Source organism: Ylistrum balloti, unplaced genomic scaffold (assembly GCF_031769215.1).
Source record: "Ylistrum balloti isolate Yb309-2 unplaced genomic scaffold, AGI_CSIRO_Ybal_v1 Utg370708, whole genome shotgun sequence".
Classification (NCBI taxonomy): Eukaryota; Metazoa; Mollusca; class Bivalvia; order Pectinida; family Pectinidae; genus Ylistrum; species Ylistrum balloti.
The window spans coordinates 21,306-37,628 of NW_026782424.1; the positions used below are offsets into that span (position 1 = coordinate 21,306).

Here is a 16,323-nt window from a genome sequence, read left to right on the forward strand (position 1 = left end):
CCTTTCGATTACAGAGATCTTGTTCCTGTACAAAACAAAAATTGAACGAGTTATCTTTCTTGTCGCATGCTTGATGATCGAGACTTTAGTTACACATACACGTGTAATTCATGATAACATTAAAATGTTTCTCCTTGGCACATGGCCAAGTTCAAGACCCGTGAAGCAAAACATGAAAGTTTCAACCAATCAAGTATGGAGATTCACATGTGATTCCAACGTCAACTATACATATCTGGGTCAAAGTTGGGGTCACGACATCGGGTCAAAGGGTAGAAGTCACAACATCGGGTCAAAGGGTAGAGGTCAGGGGTAGATATCACGACATGTGCAAACATCCAATGCAAATCGAGTTTTTTTAAATGGTACATTTTACGGACTTTCTTCGTGGGTCAATACCTTAAGGTTTTTAACTGTTGTATCAGTCCATTATTGTATTACCCATAATGCGTTTGGTAAGAAGACAGTAGCACCAAGTATTAAAAGCTCCTGTAGAACGTGCCCTTGTCGAATTGTTCAAAATGTATTTCTATCTCACGGACGTATTTTGAAGTTGTGACAGTCACTGTGAACCTGAACGTATTACGAAAAAAAATACGTAGGCGAAGGGGTCATATTAACTCAATGAGGTCACGTGATAAATTGATATTTCTACACGGGTCAGGGGTTTATATCATATCATACCAACTAAATGATCACGTGATGAACTTGATGTATTCAGGCCTAGATCGATTCAATGACGAAATATTACTCGTGTCTCAGTTTATGAATCGAAGACATCGAGTTCTGTTATGACGTCATCAAGTAAAAAGATGGTGTAGACGGTCTACAATAAATTGAAAATTTGTCTTTCGATTTCTAGCGCATGCGTCAGAGGCAGGGAAACTTAAGTGTCGAAACCCGAGGTGACTAAACGATGATCGTAGAAAAGACATATATGAAAACAGCACTTATAATGTCACTTTAACATTAGATACAGTAGAGAAAAACAATTAATAAAACTGCGACAAACAGCTACTTCTTTCGTTCTTCTAAGACACTTCAATGATGCCTAAAGTTTGAAGCACAGGAGATGTCAAGGTCTGTATGTAATACTAGAGTTGACTTTATTGCCGTCAGGCTTCATAAACGTGAAGCCCGGATGTGATCGGTGTATATAATCAAGACTACACACAATTATTTCCGCAACTACAAATCGGAGAAACTCAACCTGGTACATTGATGACGAAGAACGATCTTACAGCCTGTAACAGTCGCCATTTTGTAAAGTAACACAGAAATCGGGACAAAGAGATGATACCGGTTCTTGTGCTTGTCTTGCTGAGTGCAACATGTGGTAGGTTAATATATGTTGATATCTCTGTAACGTTAATGTTATGTTGATAGTGTCGTTATATGCAGGTTGTGTTATTCATTTATCAATTAAGAAAACCTATTAATAGTACATTCATTAGTTCTGATGTGATATTACCATATGGATCGATCTCTAATAATATAACGCATATTTGTAATGATAATCCATTAGAAATGTCTCAAACATGTATCTTATTTCTCTTGGCTCCGACAACCTTTTAACATAAAGGCTAACGAGTCGTATTTGTGGGTGGAAACAATAGGATCGTTTCTATAGTTACCGATTTCCTGTAAAAGCGACCGATTGGATGACATAACCACGTTTCAGGGTGGAATGTTTACTTGTCATACATTCTTCATTCTCTCAAATCCTGCCATAAGTTAATTGTTGGAATATTTTAACATGTATCTATCACCTAAGTGGGTGTTATCGCTGTTATTGACGAGTTAGGAAAGTTTCTATTATTTTATAACGTTGATTTAAGATAAATGATCGGACTCTCAACAGATACAGCTATTAGTGTTGACGATCCTACTTTATTGGTCTATAGACCAGACTTTCAATGTATGAGCAAGATGTCGAGTGTTCTTCACACACAAACATTAGGATATAGGACGATTTTGTCATTGATTTCTTTGTCAATTATCATTGATTGTCTGCTCTCAATATCAGGTAAAATGACTGAAGTATTTTCACTTTTGAAGACCAATGGTAACTCGGGAAAGGCTCTATCAGTGTATGGACTTGTGTAACTTTTTATAGGGTTTACATAAACACATTTACTGAGGTCAGTTTAAGATATTTTTCACGGACAGTAAGACCATACAAACACAAGTAGAAGAGATAAAACTATAGTTCAGTTCTTTGGCATGCAATAGAACTAGTTTCAAAGCACCAGATTTTTCTTAGAAGAAATTCTCAACGAGAATCCGACTTTCTGAAAAGTCACTCGAGCTTGGCGCTTAAAGGAACAGATGAGATCATGCATTATAAAACAATAACAAGTCTGTCCATGCTCCCACGTTTGAAAGTCGTTAACAAAAATTCACAATTAACACATGTATTTTATTAATACGTTTTTCTTACTAAATTGAATTTTTCATAAAAAGTAAAACGAGTAATACAGTAAAACACGTGCAACTTGTTTTCCCTTCAGTGAAGACACTGGTTTATCCCACGGTGGTGGTGGCAGAACTTGGCAAAAGCTACATCATGACCTTCACCTTTAGGCCGAATGCTAGAAACATGACAGAGTTCCATATATACAACGACAATAGCGACACCACCATGATAAGCATCTTCCAGAATACGACCACAGTCTATAAAACCTGGGAAAGGCGTGTTATTGTCCAGGATAACATCGCCGAGGGTTCAGTTACGGTGACCTTGACCTCTGTCCTGGTGGAAGACGAAGGCTGGTATCGTGTCTCCATGGATACCGGTCATTCGGAACAATCTGGACGTTTCCCAATTATAACATATGGTAAGATGAAATTCATTAAATCCAATTACTCTTGAAACAATGACGCTTATGTGACGTCATCAAATATTAACAACTATTATGACGTAAGGTATTCTTCCTGCGGGAGGTTAACACCAGGAAATAAATCTTGTCTTGTATTTCAGTATGTGAGTAATGAATGACACAGGTGTGTACAGAAAGAGACGGAAATCAAACGAGAAAGAAATATATCCTTGTATGGAATCAACTACTATCCTTTGTATTCATCAACTGTTAGTACACTTTCTGCCATACTGTGAACGTATGGTCATCAAGTACTGGTAGTAATGGTGGTCCAATGGCTCAGTGGTAGCGCCTTCCACCAAGACGTCTTGGTTTCGATTCCCCAAACAGACGTAAAAAGCTCACATGTCACATGTCCGACCATGTTTGTTTTCCACGGGTATCCCGAGTTTCTCCCACAGTAAATGCCTTCGCACGCTTCAATTCGAGGCAACAAACTTGATGTTTTAGCTGGATAACTTGCTTCGCAATTGTAACATAAATTAATAATGATATGTAGGTCTATATCTGAATGAGTACAGACTGTATTCAGTGAGTCAAAAGGGCATAACATAACCCTTGTAAAATACCAGCCGCACTATATCATTCTGCTGAAGAGCTCTTCTGCTTGGTCGGTTAAGCGTCAGACTAGTAAGACAGAAATCCGCGATTCGAATCCTTGCGGATGCATTGCAGTGAATAATGACATCTGGTATATTAGGGTACGATATTGAACTTTTCTCGCGCACAAACCAAACGTCAAAATGGGTTCTTCCGGTTACCGTATTAACAATATTCAGACCATCAAAGTATACCGCTCCATCAAAATTTCAATAAGGTACGAGGTCACGTGACATTGGGAAACATAAATTGGCAATAGGGTTGTCTAAATAACGAAGGTGCTTACTTACACGGGAAATAACAATAACAACAGCATATTTAAAACATATTATGAGTGGGGTTGAGGGGGGGGGCGGCTATGAAAGTATGTATCAGCTCATGATAAGCTTACTCGGATTCACTGATTTAGTCAGGGCGATATACTTACAACGGAAATGAATGATTTCCTGGTTTATGTGTAACGATTCATACATAACGCAAACACACTAAAATACAAAAGGTTAAAGATCACGATGTACTATACACATTACTTATCGACAGCATTCTACTGACTTGTAAAGTATCTTAAATACCTCACGTAGAAAAGAAAATGACAATGAAAGTTTAGAAGTTTTTTTTAATAATAATTCCCTAACACTGGGATGACTGAAGCTCTTTTCCTCTGTTTTTTATTCGTATAACATAATAATTTCTGTACATACAGCTGGTGGAAAGAAGTTTTCCCGTTTTGTTCTATAAACACCAAAGAATTAAACATTCAGAGTGTTTGAATTTCAGCGCACATCAATCCACACATCAACAATTTTTGTATTTGACTTTCTGTTTGCTTTTCTATCTATCTTTTAAGCTCAGCCTGTCTACCTAACAATAACTCAGACCTTGAGTCAAAACAATAACGAACGTCACTTCCGGTGCAGAGGGAATGTTGGGAGACCTAATCCGATATTACGTCTTTTACAATCGCCACCTTACAATGATGTTCCCAATCATGAGATCACAAAGTATAAACCGACATCGCCACTTCCAAACGGGACGTTTTTCATCGATCATTCCTTCAATGTATCATTTCCCTTTTCTGATAACGGAACCTATGTTGTCTGTGACGTCACGCATGAAATAGTCTTAGGGAAACAGCTTCGACCAATCAGGAGTAGGCTGGAGCTAGTTACTGTGAAGCGACCCAGCGGTAAGTACTTGAATATTTTTCGTAGATGAGACAGGTTATGCGTCACCTAGGTGTTCATTTTTTCTGTTTAATCTTGCCTAGCTTCATGAATCAGGCACAAAGTGACTTCATAGTTTGAATGCATCAAATCATTGGTCAATTTGACATCTTATTTGGCAAAATTGGAGAATTTGGGCAAGGAAATTGAAATCAATTCCGTCTTATCCAGTGAATATACTCATTGGTAACATTTTTTATGGCTTGAAATTTAAGATTTTACGCTGAAAATAACAAGCTTTGATATTTTCACTAATATTTGGCCAATATCATATCATAGCATTTTCAGTGAAAAATATCAATTACCCCAGAATGCATTGCGAACTTCAGGAACGACAACTCGGGTAAAGATAGAAATGGCGATGGAAATCATCGGTAGGAATCTCGGCTTTCTTAGTTATATCGATCGTATTCAATCTGAATTAAGTTATCAGAATATTTCATACATTGCACTAGATACTTGATGTTTAATGATTTAATGTGATTTCGACGTACAACTACATATCCCACGGAGAAATGATAACAGTGATGAAATGTTTCAGATATAGACAAAACGTTAATCTCAAACCGTTCCGCAGTGAAAAGGCGAGAAAAATGTAATACATCGAAAATTCACTGTGTCTTGGTGAATTTTATCCCATATGATGGAGAACTAATCTGACCTATAGTGACGTCACTAGACGGTAAAAGTGACGTCACACATTCGATGATATCATAATCAGAACAGTTGATATTGAAAGAAGATGTCTTCAAGCGTGAAACGGGAAATACATTTTATATGATGTTTGTAAAATTATTAGTTCTTGTGATAAAAACATCTTAAATTTTATTTCCGTTATAGGAAATATATTTATGAATTTGTCTCAAATATTTCGTGTAAGCCGGCCTTATTTAATGAAATATTTCTTAGACTTGTTGCGATAAATCGCATATAATATATAAACATGTTTTTGTTAGATCATAACTATTTAATTTCACCACGATGATGATGGGGGAAATAAGGCTTGTATATTTATTTCATTTTAATGAAATATGACATTTTCCAATGACTTAAAGTGACGAATCATGACAGATTATTTTCTTAACTTAGGGAAGTATTTTGATTTTTATATTTTTTCTGAGTCGGAAATGATACCACCAAGCGTATTTAGAAGTATAAACTTCACAACTGAATGTCTTAAAAAAAAGCCCATGCGGACTTTTTAGAAGAATCGAATGGGAAAAAAAACAAATTTAATTATGAAATCGTAACTTGAAATATACAACCAACATATTTGACAAAGTATGCAGCAAATTTTCACGGTAAGGGGCGTAACTCTAGCATTCTTCGTTGTCATTCTTTCAACTCGTCATTCTTCCAACTCGTCATTCTGGGCCCTAATCGGTTCCCAAGCGTATCCAATCATTGACAGAGCGAAACAAAGGGCAATAACTCTGGGAGATCAAAATGCAAAACTCTAGATGATGGACCCGGAGGTTGAACCACCACGTTAAGTTATCTGATAGTTCTATAAAACATATCGTGATTATTAAACTTTATAATAAAATATTTTAAACTATTTTTATTATGTCAATAGCTTAAATATTAAATATCCGATCATCACATTAGATATCACGATATGAATTTTCGAAGACATTATTAAAGGCTAACCCTGTTCGTCAACACCCGATTAGTAGCAAAGCTGTCATGAGATCCTCTCGTCACCAGAGACCATACTATCATGCTGTGCATTCTCGCTTGTCGCTATAAGAATGAAACGAAGGGAAGTAACTCTGGGGTATCAATGTGATGCCGTACGGAAGCACCAGGGAAGATCACGACTACCGTACCACACTTGATAAACATGGCATGGACAAAATAAATGTCGGACTAGACAGACAAGTGAACCGACATATATCAACTTCTATAGGAAAAGCTGACTAAATTTAACCCAGAGCTGGTTTCCCAGGAGGATATTTAACTAAAATGGCTCAGTGTCCATGCAGATTTCGTTTTTGACTGCTATTGAATTTACTTCGAATCAGATATTTTCGGCAAGGGATTTATATTTTGCATCATTCGCGACTTCAGATCCCTTGCGAATATATTTTTGTCGATGTTGTCTTTTAATAAATGACTTTTGCGGTGAGGTACCCGCGAAATCATGTATCCGCGAATAAGACGGTCACTTACTCTTGAGAAGTTAAACAACCGTTAAAGTTAAGAGATTCACAGTACGTTGAAGAGACAAAAAATGACCCGTTGTTTTCTCTGCAACAATTGGTATCACATAATCCCCTTCTATTTCTTCTTTTCCGTCAACCTCTTTACCCTCTCTCCTGGTTCTATCAAGTGGCATCAAACAGCTGCACTGTCCCTCACTGGGACCGGCCTGAACAGAGCTGTCTTGGACCGGGTATGAGTGCGACCGGAACTGGGACTGAGTGGTGGGATAGGAGCTGACTGAGACCGGGGCTGATTAGTGGGAACGAGGCTCAGGCTGACAGCCCTGTACTGACTGTGACCGGCGCTGACTGAGAACGTTGTTGACTGGGACCGGGTCTGATTGGTTGGACCAAGGCCGGGGCTGACAGACCTGCGCTGATCGGGACCTGGGCTGACAGACATGCGCTGAGTGGGACTGGGGCTGACTAGAACAGGGTCTGATGCTAATTGATGGGACTGGGGCTGTCTGAGTCCAGGACTGATTGGTGAGAGCGAGGTTGCGGCTGATAGACCTGCGCTGACTGTAACCGGAGCTAACTGGAACCGTAACGACAGATAACTCGTGCGGGCTTAAGCAATACGTCATGCAACATGCTACACAAGATACCTGTATATAGCTGTTACCATTTGACCCCGGATGGCTTAAAGATGGAAACAGAGATGAAAGAGATGTGATTTCCACATTGACTACACAAACATATGCTATACCGTTAGTGCAGAAAATGCAGAATGAAAATCTAAACTTATTACAGTCCACGACCCTTTAGTTATAGGTGACACAACGGAAACACCCGATTTATCAGGGCGCTCCGTTCTCGTCCCTTAAGTTATAGGTGACACAACGAAAACGCCCGATTTATCTGGGCGCTTCGTTCACGTCCCTGTAGTTATAGGTGACGCTACGAAAACACCCGATTAATCAGGCCGCTCCGTTCACGTCCCTGTAGTTATAGGTGACACAACGAAAACACCCGATTTATCAGGGCGCTTCGTTCTCGTCCCTGTAGTGAGAGGAGCCGCAACGAAAACACCCGATTTATCAGGGCGCTCCGTTCACGTCCCTGTAGTTATAGGTGACGCTACGAAAACACCCGATTTATCACGTCGCTTCGTTCTCGTCCCTGTAGTTAGAGGAGCCGCAACGAAAACACCCGATTTATCAGGGCGCTCCGTTCACGTCCCTGTAGTTATAGGTGACACAACGAAAACACCCGATTTATCAGGGCGCTCCGTTCACGTCCCTTTAGTTATAGGTGACATAACGAAAACATCCGATTTATCAGGGCGCTCCGTTCACGTCCTTGTAGTTATAGGTGACACAACGAAAACACCCGATTTATCAGGGCGCTCCGTTCACGTCCCTGTAGTTATAGGTGACACAACGAAAACGCCCGATTTATCAGGGCGCTCCGTTCACGTCCCTGTAGTTATAGGTGACACAACGAAAACACCCGATTTATCACGTCGCTTCGTTCACGTCCCTGTAGTTATAGGTGACACAACGAAAACGCCCGATTTATCAGGGCGCTCCGTTCACGTCCCTGTAGTTATAGGTGACACAACGAAAACGCCCGATTTATCAGGGCGCTCCGTTCACGTCCCTGTAGTTATAGGTGACACAACGAAAACACCCGATTTATCAGGGCGCTCCGTTCTCGTCCCTTAAGTTATAGGTGACAGAACGAAAACGCCCGATTTATCTGGGCGCTTCGTTCACGTCCCTGTAGTTATAGGTGACGCTACGAAAACACCCGATTAATCAGGCCGCTCCGTTCACGTCCCTGTAGTTATAGGTGACACAACGAAAACACCCGATTTATCAGGGCGCTTCGTTCTCGTCCCTGTAGTGAGAGGAGCCGCAACGAAAACACCCGATTTATCAGGGCGCTCCGTTCACGTCCCTGTAGTTATAGGTGACGCTACGAAAACACCCGATTTATCACGTCGCTTCGTTCTCGTCCCTGTAGTTAGAGGAGCCGCAACGAAAACACCCGATTTATCAGGGCGCTCCGTTCACGTCCCTGTAGTTATAGGTGACACAACGAAAACACCCGATTTATCAGGGCGCTCCGTTCACGTCCCTTTAGTTATAGGTGACATAACGAAAACATCCGATTTATCAGGGCGCTCCGTTCACGTCCTTGTAGTTATAGGTGACACAACGAAAACACCCGATTTATCAGGGCGCTCCGTTCACGTCCCTGTAGTTATAGGTGACACAACGAAAACACCCGATTTATCAGGGCGCTCCGTTCACGTCCCTGTAGTTATAGGTGACACAACGAAAACGCCCGATTTATCAGGGCGCTCCGTTCACGTCCCTGTAGTTATAGGTGACACAACGAAAACACCCGATTTATCACGTCGCTTCGTTCACGTCCCTGTAGTTATAGGTGACACAACGAAAACGCCCGATTTATCAGGGCGCTCCGAATCTCGTTCACGTCCCTGTAGTTATAGGTGACACAACGAAAACGCCCGATTTATCAGGGCGCTCCGTTCACGTCCCTGTAGTTATAGGTGACACAACGAAAACACCCGATTTATCAGGGCGCTCCGTTCACGTCCCTGTAGTTATAGGTGACACAACGAAAACACCCGATTTATCAGGGCGCTCCGTTCACGTCCCTGTAGTTATAGGTGACACAACGAAAACACCCGATTTATCAGGGCGCTCCGTTCACGTCCCTGTAGTTATAGGTGACACAACGAAAACACCCGATTTATCAGGGCGCTCCGTTCACGTCCCTGTAGTTATAGGTGACACAACGAAAACACCCGATTTATCAGGGCGCTCCGTTCACGTCCCTTTAGTTATAGGTGACATAACGAAAACATCCGATTTATCAGGGCGCTCCGTTCACGTCCCTGTAGTTATAGGTGACACAACGAAAACACCCGATTTATCAGGGCGCTCCGTTCACGTCCCTGTAGTTATAGGTGACACAACGAAAACACACGATTTATCAGGGCGCTTCGTTCACGTCCCTGTAGTTATAGGTGACACAACGAAAACACCCGATTTATCAGGGCGCTCCGTTCACGTCCCTGTAGTTATAGGTGACACAACGAAAACACCCGATTTATCAGGGCGCTCCGTTCACGTCCCTGTAGTTATAGGTGACACAACGAAAACACCCGATTTATCAGGGCGCTCCGTTCACGTCCCTGTAGTTATAGGTGACACAGCGAATACATCCATCATACTTCTAGTGGTAATTTAAATGACCTTTTTGAGAAATCAAGTGGTCGATCTTTTTTTATTTGGTTTACGTATTTTATTTCAGTTATCAATGACTTATGATATCATAGTGTTATCTGATACGATATAGGGAGTGACATTGAAACGTAGTACATTTCACGAATTAAGTTCATTTCTCTGTTACGTTGAATTGTTGTGATTTAAATCAATATCTCATATCAAGATCCGAACTGTGACACTGTTATTTTAGCATGCGATGATTTTTCTGCTAATATTCAGAGAAGTAGTTCATCTGTCGGTCGAACGAATCTCTTTGATGGTAATATATCTATACGCCAGCAAACAGAGTTACTTCCCTCAAATTTTTCTCTGGAATCAGTGCTGGGTGAGGATTTATTTGGATTTTTTCCGATTTATCGCCCTGTGAACAGTAATTTTGAGGTTGGGTCTTCTTGTATTAACTGGTGATACCTCGCTAAAGAACATACGGGAGGTCCGTCACACACAATTTACAGCAATGAGGGCAAAGTGCCTTGCTTAAGGAAGGACACAACCATGACAGCAGGGATTTATTGGATAAAGATGAAATGGTGCTCTTACTGTTTTTCTTCCACATATAATTAAACGCAGTTTATGTTTGACTTCAGGAAATAAGATTTGCAATTTTCTTTTCAATTCTTTCTTTAGATAAAGAAAATTAAACACAGAAAAATGTGTTTCCATCCACAGATAAAAGTATAACTTTCGTTGTTTGATGAACGATAAACAGAGATCGATACGATAAACACCGATAATCAAACAGCGATCAATACGATAAACAGCGATCAATACTATAAACAGCGATCAATACGATAAACAGCGATCGATACGATAAACAGCGATCGATAAACAGTGATCGATACGATAAACAGCGATCAATACGATAAACAGCGATCAATTCGATGAACAGTGATCGATACGATAAACAGCGATCAATACGATAAACAGCGATCGATACGATAAACAGCGATCAATACGATAAACAGCGATCGATACGATAAATAGCTATCGAAGCGATAAACAGCGTAAACAGAGATCGATACGATAAACAGCGATTGATAAACAGTGATCGATACGATAAACAGCGATCAATACGATAAACAGTGATCGATACGGTAAATAGCTATCGAAGCGATAAACAGCGTAAACAGAGATCGATACGATAAACAGCGATTGATAAACAGTGATCGATACGTTAAACAGCGATCAATACGATAAACAGTGATCAATACGATAAACAGAGATCGATACGATAAACAGCGATAGTTAAACAGTGATCAATACGATAAACAGTGATCGATACGATAAATAGCTATGATAAACAGCGATCAATACAATAAACAGTGATCGATACGATAAACAGCGACCAATACGATAAACAGCGTAAACAGAGATCGATACGATAAACAGCGATCGATAAACAGTGATCGATACGATAAACAGCGATCAATACGATAAACAGTGATCAATACGATAAACAGAGATCGATACGATAAACAGCGATAGTTAAACAGCGATCAATACGATAAACAGCGACCAATACGCCATGCAGAATGCTGTACATCTGTAGGGGATCCGGGGATATATCTCTGCGATAAGAAATTAATACAGAAACTATTTTTATTTCTGTGTACGGTGTTCAGTGACTGGCAACCACACTCGGGAACTGGTCATGTTCTGTGGAGTTCCGGACTTACTGATGGTAAGAATATTCCGGACAAGTTATGATTAAACCGTACGATAATATGCTGGATGTTTTCCATTTGTCCAGAAAATTCCTTTAAGGTCCGACAATATTTAAACCATCAGGAACAAATCCCACATATTTCGACTTCACCGAACCACAAACCAATATTAGAATCGATGATCCGTGAACCGGTGGAAGAACGCTATGAATAAATCATCACTCCGAAAGCAAAACTTTCATCTCGTGACGGGTTACTGCAAAAATATTGATTTATTTTAATTAGAAAACTGAGTGAGATACCGATTTTAACTCTGTGCTTGTTAACTAAACAGACTCCAAAACAACATACTACAGTTAGGCAACAGTTAGTACACAAGGACTCGTCAACATGAATTTCTATCTACTAATTATTACAATACTTGGCTGAAGCGTATTTATCGCCGTAATAAGGTTTATCGATAAAAACAATACGTTAACAATTTATACAAATTGTAGTGTAATCCCACTGGAATGTCTTTACCTAGACACTGAACGCTCAGTCAGGTCAAATTATACAGGCAACGGACTTAACAGCTCCCGTCATTATTTATCTGATGTTGAACCTCGATGGAGATTGACATGTGCAAGTTTTACAGCGTTCTGTGACCGACCTAACCGTCTTAAACTTAACATCAAGGTCAAAGGTGAGGAAGTGTCACCAGAAAAACATGACGGAGATAATGGAAGTCGGAAGAAGTTGAGTAAGGAAGAAAAGATCAAAATTAGTGGCAAATGTTATAATATCTTATCTCTACAACAGGTAGCTAGAATTGATGATACATCACCAGAGGAATGGTTTACATGATGTACACAAAGATCACTCGACCTGACACACGGAAATCCCTAACGAACTATATAGTATTAAAAATGGTATGGAGTAGACTCCCACAATGAGTCATATCATCGGGAAATATTATTGACTTGCACCAAAGACTAATCTCCGAAACATGTAGACATTATATTTCAGTTTAATTTTTCAGTTACAGAGACAGCTATGTCCTCGCCCACTTCTCTCATCCACTGTACCGCTATATTGTGTGGGAATTTCTCTGTCTGGGGTCACGAAGAAAAAAGGTCGCGCGTGCATAATATAGTTTAAATTCCCTTTAACATAAGATTTATTTTGTAAGTTTTACTCTGGAGGGGAATATTACCAAAATAATATAAAATAAAGAATGCCAGTTTTAACGTAGAGTATTCACAAAGATCACACATCTATATAATTATACAAAAACCGTCTACATTATGTAGGTATCTGATTTACATAGACTTACTAGGACTCCTTTACAAACTCGATACCTGTTTAACCTTCAACATATCCGGGAGGTCAACATCGCCATGGTGACGGGTAGGACAGGTAGATTTGACACTACAGGGCAGGAGAAACGTGATAATGCAACGATGTGTTATCCTGTGTGTAATTGACTGTTGATAAAGGATCGTAAGCGGAACCAGAGAACACACTGTCCATCGATGAGAGTGTTTAAATATCACTGCTGAAATGTTATAAATCAAATAACGATGACGTCACAATATCATATAATTCTTTATTGTTAACGATGACGTCACAATATCATATAATTCTTTGTTGTTAACGATGACGTCACAATATCATTTAATTCTTTATTGTTAACGATGACGTCACAATATCATATAATTCGTTATTGTTCTATGTAATGTTGTACTTAAACACGTTCTACTTTATGACCTTTACGAAGGTGTCTACGAATCCGCGAAATGATGTAAGATTGGGAGAGGTGAAATATATATATTTCACAATATATATTATGTTCACTTACGTGTTTTTTGTTGATTTTAAAATAGGATGAATTATTATTAAACAAGATAAACTGAGATCTTCCATGAAGCGGAGAGTGTTAAACAGTCTAGTAAAGATACCTGTCGAAACAAGGTTATCATAGCTCTGACTGGTTACGAAGTCCAGGATTCACCGTGGGACACTTGTACAGGTCTCCGCTCCGACAGAATTTAAATGATATATCATCTACCAACATACACGGGAGTGTATGAAATGACTCCCTACATTTAAATCTAAAAGTTTTACGTGAAATAAATTACTGCAGATTACAATAGTAAACTATTTAAAGTATGTAAATAACTACCCGACCAGCCATGTGATAATATATATAAGTGAGGGTGGTAAGGTTGGTTACTCCGTCACTTTGGGTTTATATTACTTCAGCAAACAGACATACATATCAACCACTTCAGAAAGCTCTTCATTGTCATATAGATCGCATGGCATTATGGTCTGATCTTAAAATTTAAAATGATTAGATGTATGGTGTGAAATATCACAAGATAGTATTGAAACAACTGTGGGATATTTTGTCCGTCTGGATTGTCGTTAAGTCAAACTGACACACCAATATAACAATCCGGATTGTCGTTAAGTCAAACTGACACACCAATATAACAATCCGGATTGTCGTTAAGTCAAACTGATACACAAATAACAATCCGGATTGTCGTTAAGTCAAACTGATACACAAATAACTCTGGATTGTCGTTAAGTCAAACTGATACACAAATAACAATCCGGATTGTCGTTAAGTCAAACTGATACACAAATAACTCTGGATTGTCGTTAAGTCAAACTGACACACAAATAACTCTGGATTGTCGTTAAGTCAAACTGATACACAAATAACAAAACTAAGTCAAACACACAAATAACTCTGGATTGTCGTTAAGTCAAACTGACACACAAATAACTCTGGATTGTCGTTAAGTCAAACTGACACACAAATAACTCTGGATTGTCGTTAAGTCAAACTGACACACGATATAACAATCCGGATTGTCGTTAAGTCAAACTGACACACAAATGATAACCTGGTTTGTCAATAAGTCAAAGTGCATACATTTGAATGATATAGTTCAAATATATTTTGTGTTGTTCAGAGGGATGCAGTCTAATATGATACATCTAATGACACGTGGTACAGTAATTGTTAAATGAGTATTAGGATGAATCTTGTATGTGATGGCGATTATTTTGTGGCGTCTGACCCCTGTGGTACGGGATAGAGATTTAATCTGGTTGACTGTTTGGTAGACATAGTGAAAGGTGTTTCTATCTCTTTGAGAATGAGATTGGTACATAACGAGAAATGGCGACAAGGGGGTTGCGGAAGTGTAGAGCTACTCGCAGTAATTACCACATTGTGAATGAAAATACGGATTGGTGAATACTGATACTGTAACAAGAGTTGTCGTTCGTTACACTCATAGAACGATTACTCTTCATACTATTGTTTACCTTAATAAAACAAACAAGGGAGGGCCGGTGTCTGGTGTATTATTTACGATGTGTGGTGATATTTGACCAGAGATAATTCCCACCTTTAAATTAGGTGTACAATATTTATACAAACAGGATTTGATTTGTCATCCCTGGCCGTCCTTTATCACGTGTTCAGGAACTGACTAACTATGATTGTGTTTTATGATGTTTTTATTTGTTTTAACATTCTTACGAAGTTATCTCATCTATTTGTAGTCTGTCTTTGGTGTTTTGTATTTAGCCGTCGTGATACATTGACAAATGGTGGAATAATTGACACACATATAGACGTTAATTCTATATTCATGTCGTGGTGAAATGACATCTTGTCGTATATTGACATGTCGTGGTATATTGCCATGTCCTGGTATATTGACATGTCGTGGTATATTGACATGTTATATTGCCATGTCGTGGTATATTGCCATGTCGTGGTATATTACCATGTCGTGGTATATTTGCCATGCCGTGGTATATTGCCATGCCGTGGTATATTGAGATGTCGTGGTATATTGCCATGTCGTGGTATATTACCATGTCGTGGTATGTTGATATATCGTAGTTTGTCAAGATATTGCGGTATATCTATATTATATTTCTCTCTCGCCGAGCGGGATTCATTTACCTGTGGTTTTAAAAACGTTAATATTTGGAGACGTTTTCACGTTTTCTCCCGGCATTAGCTGTACATGACTTGCTAGTTCACGCCCCCGCCCCCTCCCTCTTCCCTTCCACCCTTCATCGCCCTATGATGGTTGCGCCAACTATTTCCGGTCTGCAGTGCATGGGAAAACAAGCCTGCCGTCCAGAACCACTTGCAGCCCCATGCCATTTCCTCTCTCTAGCAACTTTGCTCGGCCCAGTTTCTGGAACAGCCTCTCCTTTTCCTGTACATTTGCCTTAAGATGCTTTTCCCTCTGTTCTACCTCTGCCAGCCTGCAAACTCACGGACGACTCTGTTGCCTTTATCGCTCCTGTTCCATTGCAATTGTCCCTCGTTTCCCAGCTTATAACTGAGGTACTCTGTGTAATGTTAGTACTTTTATAGTACAGACTATAGGTATTGTTCACAAGCGTAAGCGTCTAACTATTCATGATTCATGTCATGGTCAAGGGTACTCTTGAAGAGATGCGCCATGTTG

General features: G+C 39.6%; 1 protein-coding gene across 1 annotated transcript in view; it reads left to right on the plus strand.

Moving 5' to 3' along the window:
- Nucleotides 1-1,292: 1,292 nt before the first annotated feature.
- Nucleotides 1,293-16,323, plus strand: part of LOC132557708 (uncharacterized) — a 54,089-nt gene continuing 39,058 nt past the window's right edge. Inside the window, exons 1-3 of the mRNA XM_060222228.1 lie at nt 1,293-1,336; nt 2,511-2,837; nt 4,327-4,665. Coding sequence (XP_060078211.1) covers nt 1,294-1,336; nt 2,511-2,837; nt 4,327-4,665 — 709 coding nt within the window. The 5' untranslated portion in view covers nt 1,293. The remainder of the gene's footprint in view (nt 1,337-2,510; nt 2,838-4,326; nt 4,666-16,323) is intronic.